This window comes from Takifugu flavidus, chromosome 14 (genome assembly GCF_003711565.1).
Source record: "Takifugu flavidus isolate HTHZ2018 chromosome 14, ASM371156v2, whole genome shotgun sequence".
Classification (NCBI taxonomy): domain Eukaryota; kingdom Metazoa; phylum Chordata; class Actinopteri; order Tetraodontiformes; family Tetraodontidae; genus Takifugu; species Takifugu flavidus.
The window spans coordinates 11,201,544-11,215,929 of NC_079533.1; the positions used below are offsets into that span (position 1 = coordinate 11,201,544).

The window sequence follows — 14,386 nt, forward strand, 5'->3', positions numbered from 1 at the left end:
CGCATTGTCCACCTACAATATTAGCATGCGTGCACATCATATCATGCATTTGAAGGCATAGGGAAACAAAATGTGCTGTGTGCGCGTGTGTCGGTCGGTGCACGCTGTCGTGTCTTACAGGGGGAGATTCGCCATGTGCGATCACAGAAAGTTTATAGATGTTAGTTCCTGAACTCAAGCCGACCCGACGTCTGCTGCCAAAATGTGCGGGAAAGACAGTGAGAACAGACAGATATGCTGTACGTTTGTCCCTGCGCACGCGCGCGCGCGTGTGTGTGTGCGTGTGTGTCACACAATTATCCAAAAGTGGTGTGAAGCGGCGAAGCTGGGCAGCGTCAGACGTCACTTACTGCGCTTTTCTCTTTGATTAGTGGCTCACTTTTCATTTTCTATTACAAATAAAGATAAATTGAAAGATCCTTTTGGGTTTTTAAAAAAAAAAAGTGTGTGTTTGTATGTGTTTTGGTGGTGCCTGGGTGACTGCTCTTCTAAAGAAGGCTATTGTTGTGCAGTGAGGTTGTGTAATATTTGTCCGAATGTGTTTGGGTGGAGGTACCTGAATGTCTCTCAGCAGGGGGGAGGGGGGGGGGGGGTGGTGATGGATGAGGAGGTGAGGAAAAACACAGACAGATAAACACAAACAAGCCAGTCAGAAATGACCTGCACAATGTTGTTTAGACGTGTGGCCAAAGCAGGATATGATTGTTTGGGAATTAATCAATTAAAACAGTAACTGTGGCAAATGCAGTGAAAACTTGATTGTTCTCTGACAAGAAACAGACCCGTCGCCATTGAAATGTCATTTCATTTATTCGTTTCTGCCGATTATGTCAGTGAAAACGTCCTCCTGGTCCAACAGAAGCAACAGGATCACACCCTTAATCCGATTTCCCTTCTGTTATAATGCAAACATAAAGGCCTCAGTCTCAAAATAACGATGATGGATGTCTTTTAGACAGCTGCACGTCCAGTTTTGTGAAGCAGCGTGAATGCGATAATCCCCGCTGAGGTTCCTCCTGTCCTGCTGACATTTAGAGGAAATTCTGTGGGATCCAAAGTAGGAAAAATGGAGTTATGAGAACAAATGCTGCATCCAACCACAACAACCCAGTGTTACGCTAATCATTTCTGGCTTTGGTCTATAAATAAGGCCTCTCTATCACACACACGTCATTGGGCGATGGCACACGGGCCAAGTGACTGTAAGCGAAACCCTTGATCTAGTTTTGGATCACGGCTTGGACCACTTGTGTGGGCGCCTGTGTGGACGCAGGAAAAACAAATTCTCTCTTTTTTTTCTCCGTCTCATTCAAACATTTGGTGCAAGCGAGATTTTCTGAAGCGTTTCCCCCTGGTTCCGCTCCCTCCACCCGGCTAATCTAAAATCAGACGTCTAAAGTCAGCTCCTCTCCTGGTCCCCCGCAGCAGAGGACTTCAGCTCTGAGAGAATTCTCAGGATAAATGACAAACATAGGGATGGCTGAAGGTGCGGCGTGTCCAGCAACACCTAAAGGCTGCAGCAAATGTACGTCTGCGCGTCCAGACGGAGTGAGTGTGAGGTGCGGAGCACCCCCGCCGACAGGCTGCGAAACAAGCCCAGACAGAGTCGGTTCAGAGACACAAACCCAAACAAATGTGTGTCAAACACAAAGGCCCTCAAAGAGGAGCCGCGCACAAGCTACATGTGGCCTTCAAGGCCTGCGGAGTAACCTGGGATTTGAGAACTAAACAGTCCTGTTGCGCTTCCTATTCTGGCTCTATTTTGGTTTTTAGGACCCACCTGTGTTACGGGGACGACCGGGGCCGCATGGAAAATGATTGTAAACAAAGTCTGCGGCGTATCAAAAAATATAGAATTATTTTTTGGTGTCTGGTGAGATAAATGGAGCTCTGAATGTGGGTTAAAGGGCAGCCAGACTGATGAAAACCAATTCAAACTGCTTCACATTGCATTTTAGAAAACTGGGGGTTTATATAAAGCAGCAGCATTAAAAGTTAAAACAATATGATGGGAAATCAAACTAAATAAAACCAGGCAAAAACAATAGAGCACACTTCGACTGCCATGCAGGAAAATCCCTTAAGAATCCTCCTCAAACAGAAAAACCTTTAAAACTGTCATCAAATTTCAAAACACTGCAGCCAATAAAACCACGTCACTGTTTTAAAACTGAACTGAAGAGTAAGTTATGCAAAACAATTTGTAAACGCCAAAGAACAGAACGGGCTGAGGGACGGGGTCGGGTGGAAGGTCACCCAATGCTCAGGAGGTTACAAATGACTTATGGGATGTAAATACGCGGCGGGTTCCGACCTGATTAAATTGGATTACATTTTAAGGTCGGTGTTTACAAAGGGAAGCTAAACAATGCAAAACTATCATTAAATAATGATAATAAAGTTCTTACTCTTAGAAATTTCTTTTTATGCCCTTTTAAAAAGCTTTTGATAATGAGCATCACCTTCATGTCCCCACTCTAAGAAATCCAATCTCGGCCCGTTGTCAGCATCAAATCACACCACATCAAACTCCATTCGATTCAATTTAATTAGAATTAGATCGACACTTAGCAGCGTCTTAGCCAGCTGTGGCGTGCAAGAGAAAGGACAGACCCATCCGGCTTAATTGACACCGAGTATCTGATGCTCTCATCACTCCTGTGATTTTTATTATCTAATCATGCCAGGATCCATTAGGAGCCCCAAAACAAAAATCCAATTTGACTCACGCTGCAACCAAATAATCCTCCGGTGACAGGGAGTCTCCGGGCTTAATTTGTGGTCACATTTCTGTATCGCCTGGAGGAGTGGAAACATACACAAAGAAGAAATAGCATCCATATCACCAAGGAGGACTGAGGTCTGAGTTAAAGCCCTGAAAACGGAGCAGGTCAGAGGGGTTTGAACTGTGGGGGTTAAAAATATCTATTTAATCCTTCCCTTGTCAAACAGGACACGCTGCTGGTTTATTTTATTATGTTACTAATTGACATTTGGGCTCTGCCAAGGCCTGATGGATTTTTCCACAACCTGACGGCTTAAAATATTTGCAGTTTACAGAGGACGGCGAGACGGGGTGGTTGAAATCCACTGCGGCCGAGAACCTGGCTGTTCACTTTACTGACACTGGTGACAAAAGTCTGGGTTAGTTCTGTAAAAACAAGAACACTCCAAAAGGGAGATAAAGGAGATTCAGCTTGGAACAGTCACAAGTCAAAAATCCCCAAAGTATGAGATGACATGAAAGAAGAACCGTGTAACTGTGTGTATCTGCAGGTGTGTTACCACGGTGATCTGCTCATATGCCTGGGTTACAGTTCCCATTTTGCCGAGGAAGATGGAAGAAAACAATTATTTAGCGGTAGGTGTTTGTGGGTGTGTACTCCTCCCATCCTGTCTTCCTCAGCTAACTTCATATAAAGACTCCATAAGGACTGAATATTTGGGTTAAACCATATGTTTAAAAAAAAAAAAAAGAAGTGACACTGGGGGAAAAAAATGTTTACATTGACAATGAATAGAGTGTTTATGGAGCAGATACAGTAAGTGGTGAGATAAACTGGACGCAAGGACAGATCCTTACGCAATAGAGCTTTACCATAACAAGTAAAGACTGTGTGTGGGCTTTGCCTAACACACACACACACACACACACACACACACACACCACACACACACACACACACACATAAATGCAACAAGAGGCAAGACAGCCAGACTCTGGAATGATAAGATGGACGAAGCCACCGGTGCTGCAGCAGTCATGCCCAAAATTAGTCAGAGGAGGTCAGCTCCAGCCTCCCCAATGCCTCCATCTCTCTCTCTGAAAACGGAGTCAACACACCCTTTTCTAGCCGCAGTAATTCATGCAATTATGGCCGAGTTGATGTTTTAATACAGAGTCTCTTCAAACCGGACAGCTGTAATGGGGGCTGTGATTTAGCCCCGCCGTGTTGACATTACAGCGCTGATGGCGTGTGGGAGTCCAATAAAGCATCGCTTAAATGACCCCGGCGACGCGCAGGCAGATGTAGACGAATCCTCCATCCTGCATGAAGCCGAGTCAAGCTGCGTAAATAGGTCTGGTTGTGTAGAAGCCCCCGCTGCTCTCTATGGATGCGCCCAAGTGAGGTCATGATTCCCTGCGCGTCCATTCAGGCCTCACAGATCCGTCCATGACTTGGCCAGAAGGTGTCGGATTATTCACAAGCGGCTCGTTGTGTCCACGGAGTTTTGAACAGATTCAAGTGTCTGGTTGGACTCGGGCGTTTCCTGCACACGAAGGTCTTTGGCGCTCGGAGCTGGAGTCCGCACCGCCAGGTGTCAATCACTGTCAGCCACCTAAGCCCCGCCCATGCGGCCTGACGTCACGGGGACGCACACAAGGTGCTACATGGAATTTCCATCTCCTTTTGTAGCCATTTATATTTTCAGTAGGCCTGTTATTGTCTCTTAGCCAAACAGACCTTTCTGCCAAAGCTCTAATTTGTTCCAGTTGTTCTCACCAAATGCCTCAGACATCTGTCTTCCTGTTGAATCCAAAATAATTCTGATCTTTTCCCACAAAACGCAAGACCTGATGAATTTTGCGCGTGGGTAGGACATATTTTGGATCGGGCCCTGAGAAAATAAGGTAAGGAGAGATGGATCCCGGGCGCTCCTCCTCGTCTGTCGGCATTACACTGCGTTCCAAATTATTATGCAAATTGGGTTTAAGTGTCGCAAAGGTAAACTTTTTGTTCGTCAGTTAAACTCAGGGTTCTTTGCATCACTGAAATCAATCTCAGACACCTGTGCAATTAGTTTGCCAGGTGAGTCCAGTTAAGGGACTTAAGAACTACTCAAGAAGGTTGTTGCACATTATTAAACAGACCACCGTTTCCAAGCAATATAGGAAAGAAAAAGGATCCGTGTGCTTCTGAAAAGCCTGAAATAGTTCAGTGCTTTGGACAAGATATGAAAACATTAGATATTTCAAGAAAACTTAAGCGTGATCATGGACAGTTAAAAGATTTGTAGATAATTCAGAGCACACAGGGGTTTGAGCAGATAAAGGCGCAGTGAGGAAGGTTTCTGCAAGACGAATGCATCAGATTAAGAGAGCAGCTGCTAAAATGCCATTAGACAGCAGCAAACAAGTATCTGAAGCTGCTGGTGCCTCTGGAGCCCCACGAACATCAAGCTGTAGGATCCTCCAGAGGTTTGCTGCTGTGCATAAACCCTCGATTCGGCCACCGTTATCCAATGCTCAGAAGCAGAAATGGCTCCAGTGGGCCCAGAAATATATGAAGACTAACTCTGAAACAGTTTTGTTCACTGACGAGTGCCGTGCACCCCTGGATGGTCCAGATGGATGGAGTGGGGGATGGCTGGTGGACAGCCACCATGTTCCAACAAGGAGGTGGCGGAGTCACGGGGAGGGATCGTGTTCATGTATGGCAATGCACCATCTCGTGCTGCAAGGAATACTTCTGCATCATTGGCTGCTATGGGCATTATAGAAGAAAACCTCATGGTGTGGCCCCCCATCTTCCCCTGACCTCAACCCTATTTAGAACCTTTGGAGCATCCTCGAGTAAAAGGTGTATGAGGGCAGGAGGCCGGTCACGTCCAAACCTCAGCTCTTGGAGGCTACTCAAATAAGGGGTCCTGTGTTAAAATGTAAGATGTTAAGATGTTTTTGATTGAAATAGCTTTTGATTTCAGTAAATATGACCTTCTAATTCTTCTAATTTAACAAACGACAGTTTTCAGTTCTTGATAACAAAACGTTTTGAAACTCGTGTGTAATTATTTGGAACAGTGCATTTTGAGTTTTACTCTTTTAAAAAAAAATAACACAACATTTGAATTGTACTCAAACGTACTCATTGCTTTTACATCACCAATGGACTGTACGCTTCCAGCTGTGGTGTTCCTCAATCTGGAGACATTCATATTTGCATTTTTCCAATATTTAACATATTTTGGATGCGGCATGAATGGATTAAACCCTCCGTGCTCCCAGGCTCCATCAAACCTGCCTTTCCATGTGACTCCTGAGTCTGACAGGTGATCAATGAAAGGAGCATCGACCATGTCCACCCACGTCCCCACTCCCCCGGGACACAGACGTGAGGGATGCGGAGCGGCTGAAAGATAACAGTGCATCAATGGATCCTCCAGCCATTTTATCTTCCACACGGATGGGGCAGCCTGACATCCTCAAATGGTCGGACAAACGGGGGCCACGGCACAGGATGGATTATATGGCAGATGGAAGACTGGACACTTCAGGCTGACGTGAGCCCTAAGAGCAAATCAATGTCAAGCCCATTAACTCCCACGTCAGCTGCTCTGTTTAAGTGATGGAAGAGGTGGAAGGGGAGAGGGGCTGCAGGAAAAAGGGGACAGGCGGGAGACATAAAGGGTAGATAAGTGTGAGAAGCAGCAGTGAGATTAGAGGGAAATGTCAGATAACGAACTTCAAAAGTCTATGAAAAGCCTTTTCTCCTGGTCTGGGAAAGACTCCGCGCCTCCTGTGTTGCAGGAGCAGCTTTTAACCAGTCTGAAATTGGAACTTGGAGCTGCAGCAAAGGAGACGGGCTGGTGGATCCCTCTGTGGTGTACCTGTTGACATCATCTCTGCGCTATTGCAGATGTACGAAGGCAAAGGAAAAAGTGCTGACTTGGTCCTCTGGAGGCGCTTCAAAAAGTTGCACAATTCAAACTCCACAGCTCAATCTAGTGGCGAAGTCCTGCAAGAACAGGACTGAGTCCAGGCAGCAACTGTCAAGGGAAACCCTGCACATATTTATAAAATCATCGAGTGATTGTATTCTGGAACACAAGAGAGATGGAAAATCTGCAACTGCTGTAGAGCAGTTATGTTCCTGGTGTACATGGATTTTATAGACTTTTTAAAATCACGTTTTCATTAAAATTGCAATGTGTCTCCTTTCAACTGCAAAAAAAACTATTATTTTTCTATTTCTAATGACGGGTTTCCAGGATGTAGGGTTTTAATACACATCCCGGCCGCTAGAGGCCACTATAACCAACCACTAACCTGCATGAGTGGAATCAGCACTCTATTCTAGAAGCACTGAGATCCACAATACTGTTTACTACAGTGAACAACACGACACGGCTACCATCCATAGCTCATTCATTTGTTTTATTTTGAGATTCTGGAAAAAGTGTCATTGATCACTCCCCCCATCTGCCTCCCCGGGGCAACTCCTTCAGACCAGAACATGACCAAAGAGCCTCTTCAGTCTGAAGACAAGCACAGACGACGTCTTCACCTTTATCGCAGACAACAGCGAGACGTCCGTGAGCGTGTTGCACCTTATCACGTCATTTAGGCCCCCAGAAGAGGGCTCCCTGGGCCCCCTCTCTCCTGCACCGTCTTCCAGTTCACCGCAATGGGGAATACTTGTAATTCCAGACATCCATTTGTTGTAAAATTATCTTGGCTGGCGCGCATGTGGCTCTCGCATTACATCTCTAAAGATAGTTGGCGTGCGGGAGAGTGTGCATGTGGTTAACAGGGTGCAACGCTTCAGAATTCAGACACGGAATAGTGGAAGAGGCGCTGTTTTAAATAAAGAGCAGAGATCCAGCTGTTGGAGAGGAGAGGAATGGAAACGTACGCACATGTGCCGCCGCTTAGAACTGGAAGATAAATATTACTGTGACAGAGAGATAAAGAACCCGGAGAATCACATTTCACAATAACCATCCCAGTTAAAGTCAGCGGTTCATGCTGGTTCAAGTGCTCAAACATCTTTATGATCGCCATTCCCTTTTCCAGGTCGCTCCCTCTTTTTCTCTTTCTGGGTTGCATCAATCTCCAACCCTCACACCCTCTGACCTTCAAGCATTTTAATACCCAAACTGGCGCTCTGTCTCTGCCTGTCAAGAGCCCACAGTCATCATTTGCCCCCACAAACCAGTGCCTGACCAGTTGATCTTCCACCCAGGTCCAGGTCTGACTTGACTGAGCCGAAATTGCTGATGGATGTTAAAAGCCACCAGTCCGTGCACCATCCGCCACAATCACTTGGGCCTCGCTGCAAAGCAGATTTCATCGCCACATCTTATAAGTGCATAATTCTGCACCCTGTTTCAATGCTGGTTGTGTCCACATTTGCAACATAAAATAAATCGCATGTCCAAGTTGACACGGCACAACCCCGCCCTTCTTTAGCATCAACCATGCTTCCATCCAACAGAAGACATCTTCTTTAAAACAGCGCACGTCTCCTCGCGTCCTCCCGCCCCCTGCTTCCCGACACCCGGTCACCTTGTCGCGCGTCCCACGGTCTTTCTGCCCCCTCCGCAGATGCAGGCGGTGGTGGTGCCCGCTGCCTGAAAGGAAGGGGGAAGGCAGGAGGGGAGGAGAGGGGGAGGAGAGGGGAAGGGAAGGGGAGGGTGTGAAAAAGGAAAACGGGGGGTGGGGGTGGGGGGCAAGTGGATGTAGCTGTAGCTGTGGGCCGGGGGGTGAGCTACCTAGCCCGGGCTGCTCTGCCGAAACATCCATGGGTGGCTGTGTTGGGAGCCACCACGACTCCTCGGGCAGTTTAAACGAGAACTCGGACGGAACCGGAGGTAACTCAGCCTTTTGCCGTTTATTCCTCCCCGCTGTTTTGTAACGGTGGCTGCCTTCAGGTTCCCTGCGTGCTGTCCTGTCTGGAGGTCCCCCCTTCGCTCCCCGTACAGCCGAGCCAGACAGAGCCCGACTGGGCAGCCTCCCCCCCCGGGAATCTCGCTCCGACAAGCGGCTCGATAGGCAACAAAAGCGGACTCGGGGTGACTTTAGGAAGCGGGCGCTATTTCCTGAGCGCCGCCGCCTCTTTGTTCTTTGCTGTTGTTCGAAGCTAACCGGCTAAAGCCTAGCATAGTTAGCTTCCTAGCTTTTCTGCGTAACAAATATGGGTCAGACGCCAGTTGGCACGCACGGACGCGCACTTGAGTGATAAAATCTGATTTAAATGGAGCCTCGTCTGGCCAAGGATGGCAGCTTCTGATGTTTTAATGCGCAGTTATCTGGAATTCCAAGCCCCGGTCTTGTGTTTTTATTGCCTGTAGTAGTGTTGGAGCGTGTTTTGCTGCCTCCGGAGTTGGCGGAGCATTTGTCAAAACTTACTGCTGCAGCTTTTAGGATGAAGATGACATTATAAAAAATGTATATATAACTATATGTGAATGCAGTCAGAAAGTAAAGCACAACGCTCATCATCCCCCCTCAATTTGAGTTGCATGATATGGTTTAAATGTCTGTCTGGATGCAGATCTGATTGCACGTCAATATATTTTCTGCAAATTGCATTTGTGTTTTTGATGTGTGGAGACCAGGACTAGCGTGTGCATAAATCTTGACCTCAAAGCCTCTTTGTGGAGATTTAAATCGGGTTGATGTTGAAGTGATTTGGTGTGATTTTCTGATGGTCTCGGCCGTGGAATCGTCCAGCATTTTCAGCCGTGATTATCTTCTGGAGACAGACACAAGTGTAAAAAAAACACGTCCTACTGCTGTTGGTTCAGTAAAATAGGCTAATGGGTGAAGTCAATCGTTTGGGTACAGTAAAACTAGGTGGTTGTTTTCAGGTCTGAACTTCCCTGCAGGCACCACGTTGTTCTCATCTTTTGTGGTGGCCCCTTTTTGCCTCCCACACTCGAGGAAGGGCTGTAATCTCGTGGCTTTGGAGTCTCGTCTCGAAACTTTGCACCTCGTGCGTATAGGTTAAATATAAAAGCGGCGGCTAGACTGAATGACGATGAGAAAGCAGAAACCAACCATCCATTAGAAATGTACCAGTGGCTGGTGGAACCCATCCAGTATCTGTTGTCCCCTTTTACGCTAAACCCGGTGATGATGTTTTGTCACCCATGCTGCTCCAGATAAAACCACAATTTATCACATTTCGTCCTCCTCGAATATAAAGGAGATTATCCTTATTCCTTCTATTTCCTTCAATCTCGTCTCTTCCTCCAGTGGCTCTGGGGCGCAACCAGCCCCTGAAGAGAGAGCGGCCTAAATGGAAAAGTGACTACCCAATGACTGAAGGCCAGCTGCGGAGCAAGAGAGATGAGTTCTGGGACACGGCGCCGGCGTTCGAGGGCAGGAAGGAGATCTGGGATGCGTTGCGTGCAGCGGCCAGTGCCTTTGAAAGCAACGATCACCTGCTGGCTCAGGCCATCCTGGATGGGGCCAGCATCACACTGCCACATGGTAACGGTGCTGCTGGATTTGCGCTGCATCCCAGGAGGGGGGAGGGGGTATTTTGTGCTCGTTATCTAGTTTAGGGACTTCATGTGTATGTGACAGATAAATCTGTTTGTGCCGCCTCAGTCATCCCCGTGCTCACAGTTGAGCACTCCTCTCATAACAGACGGGTTTCTCAACAGCGAATGAGCACACGTCTGTCTGTGTAAAAGCAGGAAGCTCTGGGTGGTGAAATGGCTGCCAGTTGACAGCGCGCTGACACCGTTTTGACAGGAAATGGATATAAATGCCACTCATTTTGACAATGACGCTGACAGAATCCAGATCAGAGTGGAAAGATACGTAGCATCTTTAGCCAAAGCTCCGAATTCTCCCTGTAACTACTGTGACACGTAGCAGAGGAAATTTAGTACCGTAGTCTAGGTGATGACAGGGAAACAGTGGGAATCCGTGTGAGACTTAAAATCACTGCCGTCTAACAGCTAAAAGCCAGGTTTGGGGATCAGAATAAGACACACAACACAGAAATAGCCACTTTCTAATGTAGATTTCTGATCTGGGGAGGTCACATACAATTAACTTTCTTAGCCACAAAATTCCAGTGTACACATCTTACACAGTTTTGTACTTTTGTGTACTAGTTTTGTTCATTTAGTGTCATCATGGTAAAATTTCAGGAGCGCTGCCGTCTATTGGTTGTGTTTCAGTTTCATTTGTTTCTCATAACTGGAATAAACCATAATTACCAGTGAGGTCATGACCACTGTGAAAATATGCGAAGGCAAAAAAAGGTCATTGAATAAGGTCTGCGTGGGATCAAACTTAGATTTGTTCAACATTTTTTTAGTAAACTCCTCCATAAGGTGGAGGTGGGCACAATAAATGTTAGCAGGGAAGAGAGACGCAACAGCTGAAAGTCATTTTGTGGAGCCAGCAAATCAAAATCTCCAAGAGCGTTTGATCACGTATGATGATCAAATGGAATCCTGTTGGACCCACACCCAAACACAGGCAGAATTGTTTTAATGGAACTCCACAGGCCAAGTATTTGCACCACCTGGAAGACGTTAAAACACTGCAGCAGATGAGATTTAGATACGTCTGCTGTGTCCTTTTTCCACTTCAGTGAAGAATATTGCAGTAAAATTATGTAATTATTTGGTGTTTAAAACTCAAAAGTCTTCTTTTTTTTTACTCCTTGGGGAGAAAGTGGCTGGCTCTCGCAGCCCTGTGGCTCTGACCCGGCAGCCCTGATGCTTTCATTCACTCACCTTGACCGCACAGCCGCCTTCGGCCCCCGCTGAGGGGGAACTCTGTGGGCCCCTGCTGACTCATGCTGACCTCACCATAAAGCTCCCCATCGGGGCTGTGACCTTCAGCGCCACTGTCGGGGAGAACACTTTCACTTTCTTCTTGCCTGTGCTCAGCTTGATTATTGTGACCAAAAAAATGGTCGAAAGGGGTCGAACAAATGTTTGGTTTGGAACCCAGTTTCAGCACCTTTCAGGTCCGAAGATCACTGCTATTTATATGTTGTGTTTGGGGGAGGGGTCTGAAATCCCCTTGAATGCTACTGTGTTGGCTCTGTCTTCTGAAATGACATTTAAACACATTTATTTCCCTGTTTTTCCCTGAGTACACACATCTCTATAGTGCGTCTGAATCACAATGGTGAGATCATAACTTCATTGGAATACACAGACATACAAAGATTTCCTCTCAGCTCTTTGGTTCCACTTTGTTCGTGAATAAACAAGGCCCCATTTAGAAAAAGAAAAGGGTGCCAAAAATGTCAGGTCCAGTCAGGAAGCTTTGGCCTGACGCGTCAGGGCGTTAATCTTTATTTAATACGGGAGGTATGAAGCAGTAATCTGCTTGTGTTCAGGTGATTCTGATGGTAAAAGCTGTTTTCCCTGTTCCAGGAGCTCTGACCGAGTGTTACGATGAGCTGGGGAATCGGTACCAGCTGCCGGTCTACTGCCTCTCGCCTCCCGTCAACATGATTGAAGAGCGCTCCGAGGAACTGGACGGTTCGGATCCAGACTCCGGGGCCGCAGACCCGTCCACCTGCAGCGGCAGCGATACCGCGGGCGGGGAATGCCAGCTGAGGCTCCGCCTCTCCACAGGTCGCGACCTCCGCCTGGCGGTCCGATCCACGGACACAGTGGGCATGATGAAGCGCCGGCTCCAGAGCCACGAGGGCGTTCCCGCCTCGACCCAGCGCTGGTTTTTCTCGGGAAGGCCGCTGACAGACAGACTGCGTTTGGACCAGCTCAACATCTCCAGGGACTATGTCGTGCAGGTCATCCTCAGCCAGCCGCCGCCACCGGAACCGGAATCGACCCCGGGAGTCACGCCAGAGGCCACTGGCTCGGTGGCGGTGGAGACGGTGCTGGAGCCCATGAGAGTGGAGAATTAAAGAAGGGTGAAAATGGAAGAAAAAGGGAAAATGACTTTTCTTTTTAAGTTACACTTAAACTCTCATTATTACTGGTCAGGAGTTGTTTGTGAAAAACATGCTGGCTGTGCTGGAGCAAAATGACTCTAACGGACAAAAACTTTTCGTTTTGGTTTTACACATTGGAATTTTGACCTTTTTAAACCTTTGACCTTTTTGCCAGGAAACCAAGAAAAAAGAAAGAAAAGACCCATGGGATGGATGTGTAGCGCTGATGTTCGCTGTTTCTGTGTTTCCATTTGCATTTCAAGTTCTGCTGCACAGCAAAGCCGGGTCGGCACCGTCTGATCGGGACGATACAGGGTCAGGGTTATTGTAACCTAAAATAAAAGATAGTCGTCATCATAAGTGTTTTAAAACCCATCGATGAATCAAAATGGCATCAGATGTTGTACTGGTCGTTAGTAGATGGCAGCACGTCCTCCCTGAGGGGCCTTGATGGATGTTTTGCCAAGCTGCTGCTGGATTAAATACTTTATCTCACTTTGCTTTACAGAACAATCAGAGCATGTCATAAATCTGAAGAATTCTGTGTGTGTGTGTGTGTGAGAGAGAGAGAGGAAGAGAGCGAGCATGGGCGTTCATGTTCATATATTCAAGTCTAACATGGTAAAAGGGTGGAACATCAGGAACACAGTTGCATATTTTGATTAAAAATAGGATGTTTTTAATTAAAATTGAACATTGTTTATATTCCCGTGTCTCTGTTTTTCTCTCGATGAAAAATCCCGTGATCCAGGCTTCCACTGGCGGCCGTTACTCAGTCGCTTGACGTATTATGGAAGTGCAGATAACTGATGAATTCAGGAAACAAAACTCTGCCAACTCGTGTTTCCTGACTGGCAAGAGTGAAGAATGTGTGAGATGGTTAACGTCCGACCACTCTGGCTGAAAGAATGTGTACAGAAGGGGAAAGGGCGGTAACGGTGAACAAACCACCCCAAAACTCTTCATCCTGAATAAATAAAAAACTGACCTCTTATATTTAGAAATGCACTATAAAAGTCACTATTAAAACATTTGAACCCTTTCTTCATGACGCAAATATCCAGGCGAGCAGAAAAAGGCCTTTGTTTTATTTAATTTCCTCCTTTTCATGAACTTCCCTCTTTGATGCGCTGCAGAACATTAAAAATTCCTCACCAGACCGCCGTGGTGCCATCGCGTGATCCCCTCAGAGAGAAGCCACCCTGATCGCGGTGCCACCGGGCCGGCACGAGCCAAAATCGGAACAAAGGTGTAAAACAGTGCCAATGGGCCGTCTTGGGGCCGCTCGTCATTGGTGCAGAATAATGGAAGCTAACCCGCCCCCTCCACATCGCCCAATGTGAAAGGTCAGGGCTCAGAATGAGTAACAGCACATAGGGAAGTGGGGCCACGTAAGGGACGGCGTGGCTCAAATCGCCTTGCTGTCATGATCTTTGGCATTTCATTGGAAAAACCTGAGTGCGTCCCACCTGATGGAGGTGACGTGATGGAGTCAGTGATTCACACTCAGGTAATTCCTCTTTAAACCCACGAAAGTGTCACCCGGCACCTTTACCTTCGAGCTGTTCACCAGAGCAGAACAGAGTCCACCACAGTGTCCACCTGTACTTTTGACGTATTTTCTTAACATTTTTCAGTGTAAAACGAACCCATGAGTCTGAGACCCATAGACTGTTATGGTTTTTCTGATTTATTTAACCAAAATTGCTCTATTCCTCTTCTTCTTCCAC

The 14,386-nt window shown here is 46.9% G+C and overlaps 1 protein-coding gene and 1 long non-coding RNA gene across 2 annotated transcripts; one reads left to right on the plus strand and one right to left on the minus strand.

The window, feature by feature from the left end:
- Positions 1–8,420: 8,420 nt before the first annotated feature.
- Positions 8,421–13,361, plus strand: ubtd2 (ubiquitin domain containing 2). Its single transcript, XM_057054504.1, has 3 exons — positions 8,421–8,592; positions 9,980–10,216; positions 12,133–13,361. Exons 1-3 carry the CDS (start codon positions 8,523–8,525, stop codon positions 12,627–12,629), a joined length of 804 nt encoding a protein of 267 aa, XP_056910484.1. The 5' UTR covers positions 8,421–8,522; the 3' UTR covers positions 12,630–13,361.
- On the minus strand, positions 11,985–14,121 carry LOC130537599 (uncharacterized). Its single transcript, XR_008953658.1, has 2 exons — positions 13,812–14,121; positions 11,985–13,556 (listed from the first exon to the last, which is right to left on the minus strand). It is a non-coding gene; the product is annotated as an uncharacterized LOC130537599 (long non-coding RNA).
- Positions 14,122–14,386: the final 265 nt, after the last annotated feature.

What these genes read in the sequence shown, in the direction of transcription:
- ubtd2 (XM_057054504.1), top strand. Translation starts at nt 8,523, where the DNA reads ATGGGTGGCTGTGTTGGGAGCCACCACGACTCCTCGGGCAGTTTAAAC. An exon ending in GAACTCGGACGGAACCGGAG is followed by an intron (nt 8,593 to 9,979) that starts GTAACTCAGCCT and finishes CTCTTCCTCCAG; the next exon opens with TGGCTCTGGGGCGCAACCAG. An exon ending in CAGCATCACACTGCCACATG is followed by an intron (nt 10,217 to 12,132) that starts GTAACGGTGCTG and finishes TCCCTGTTCCAG; the next exon opens with GAGCTCTGACCGAGTGTTAC.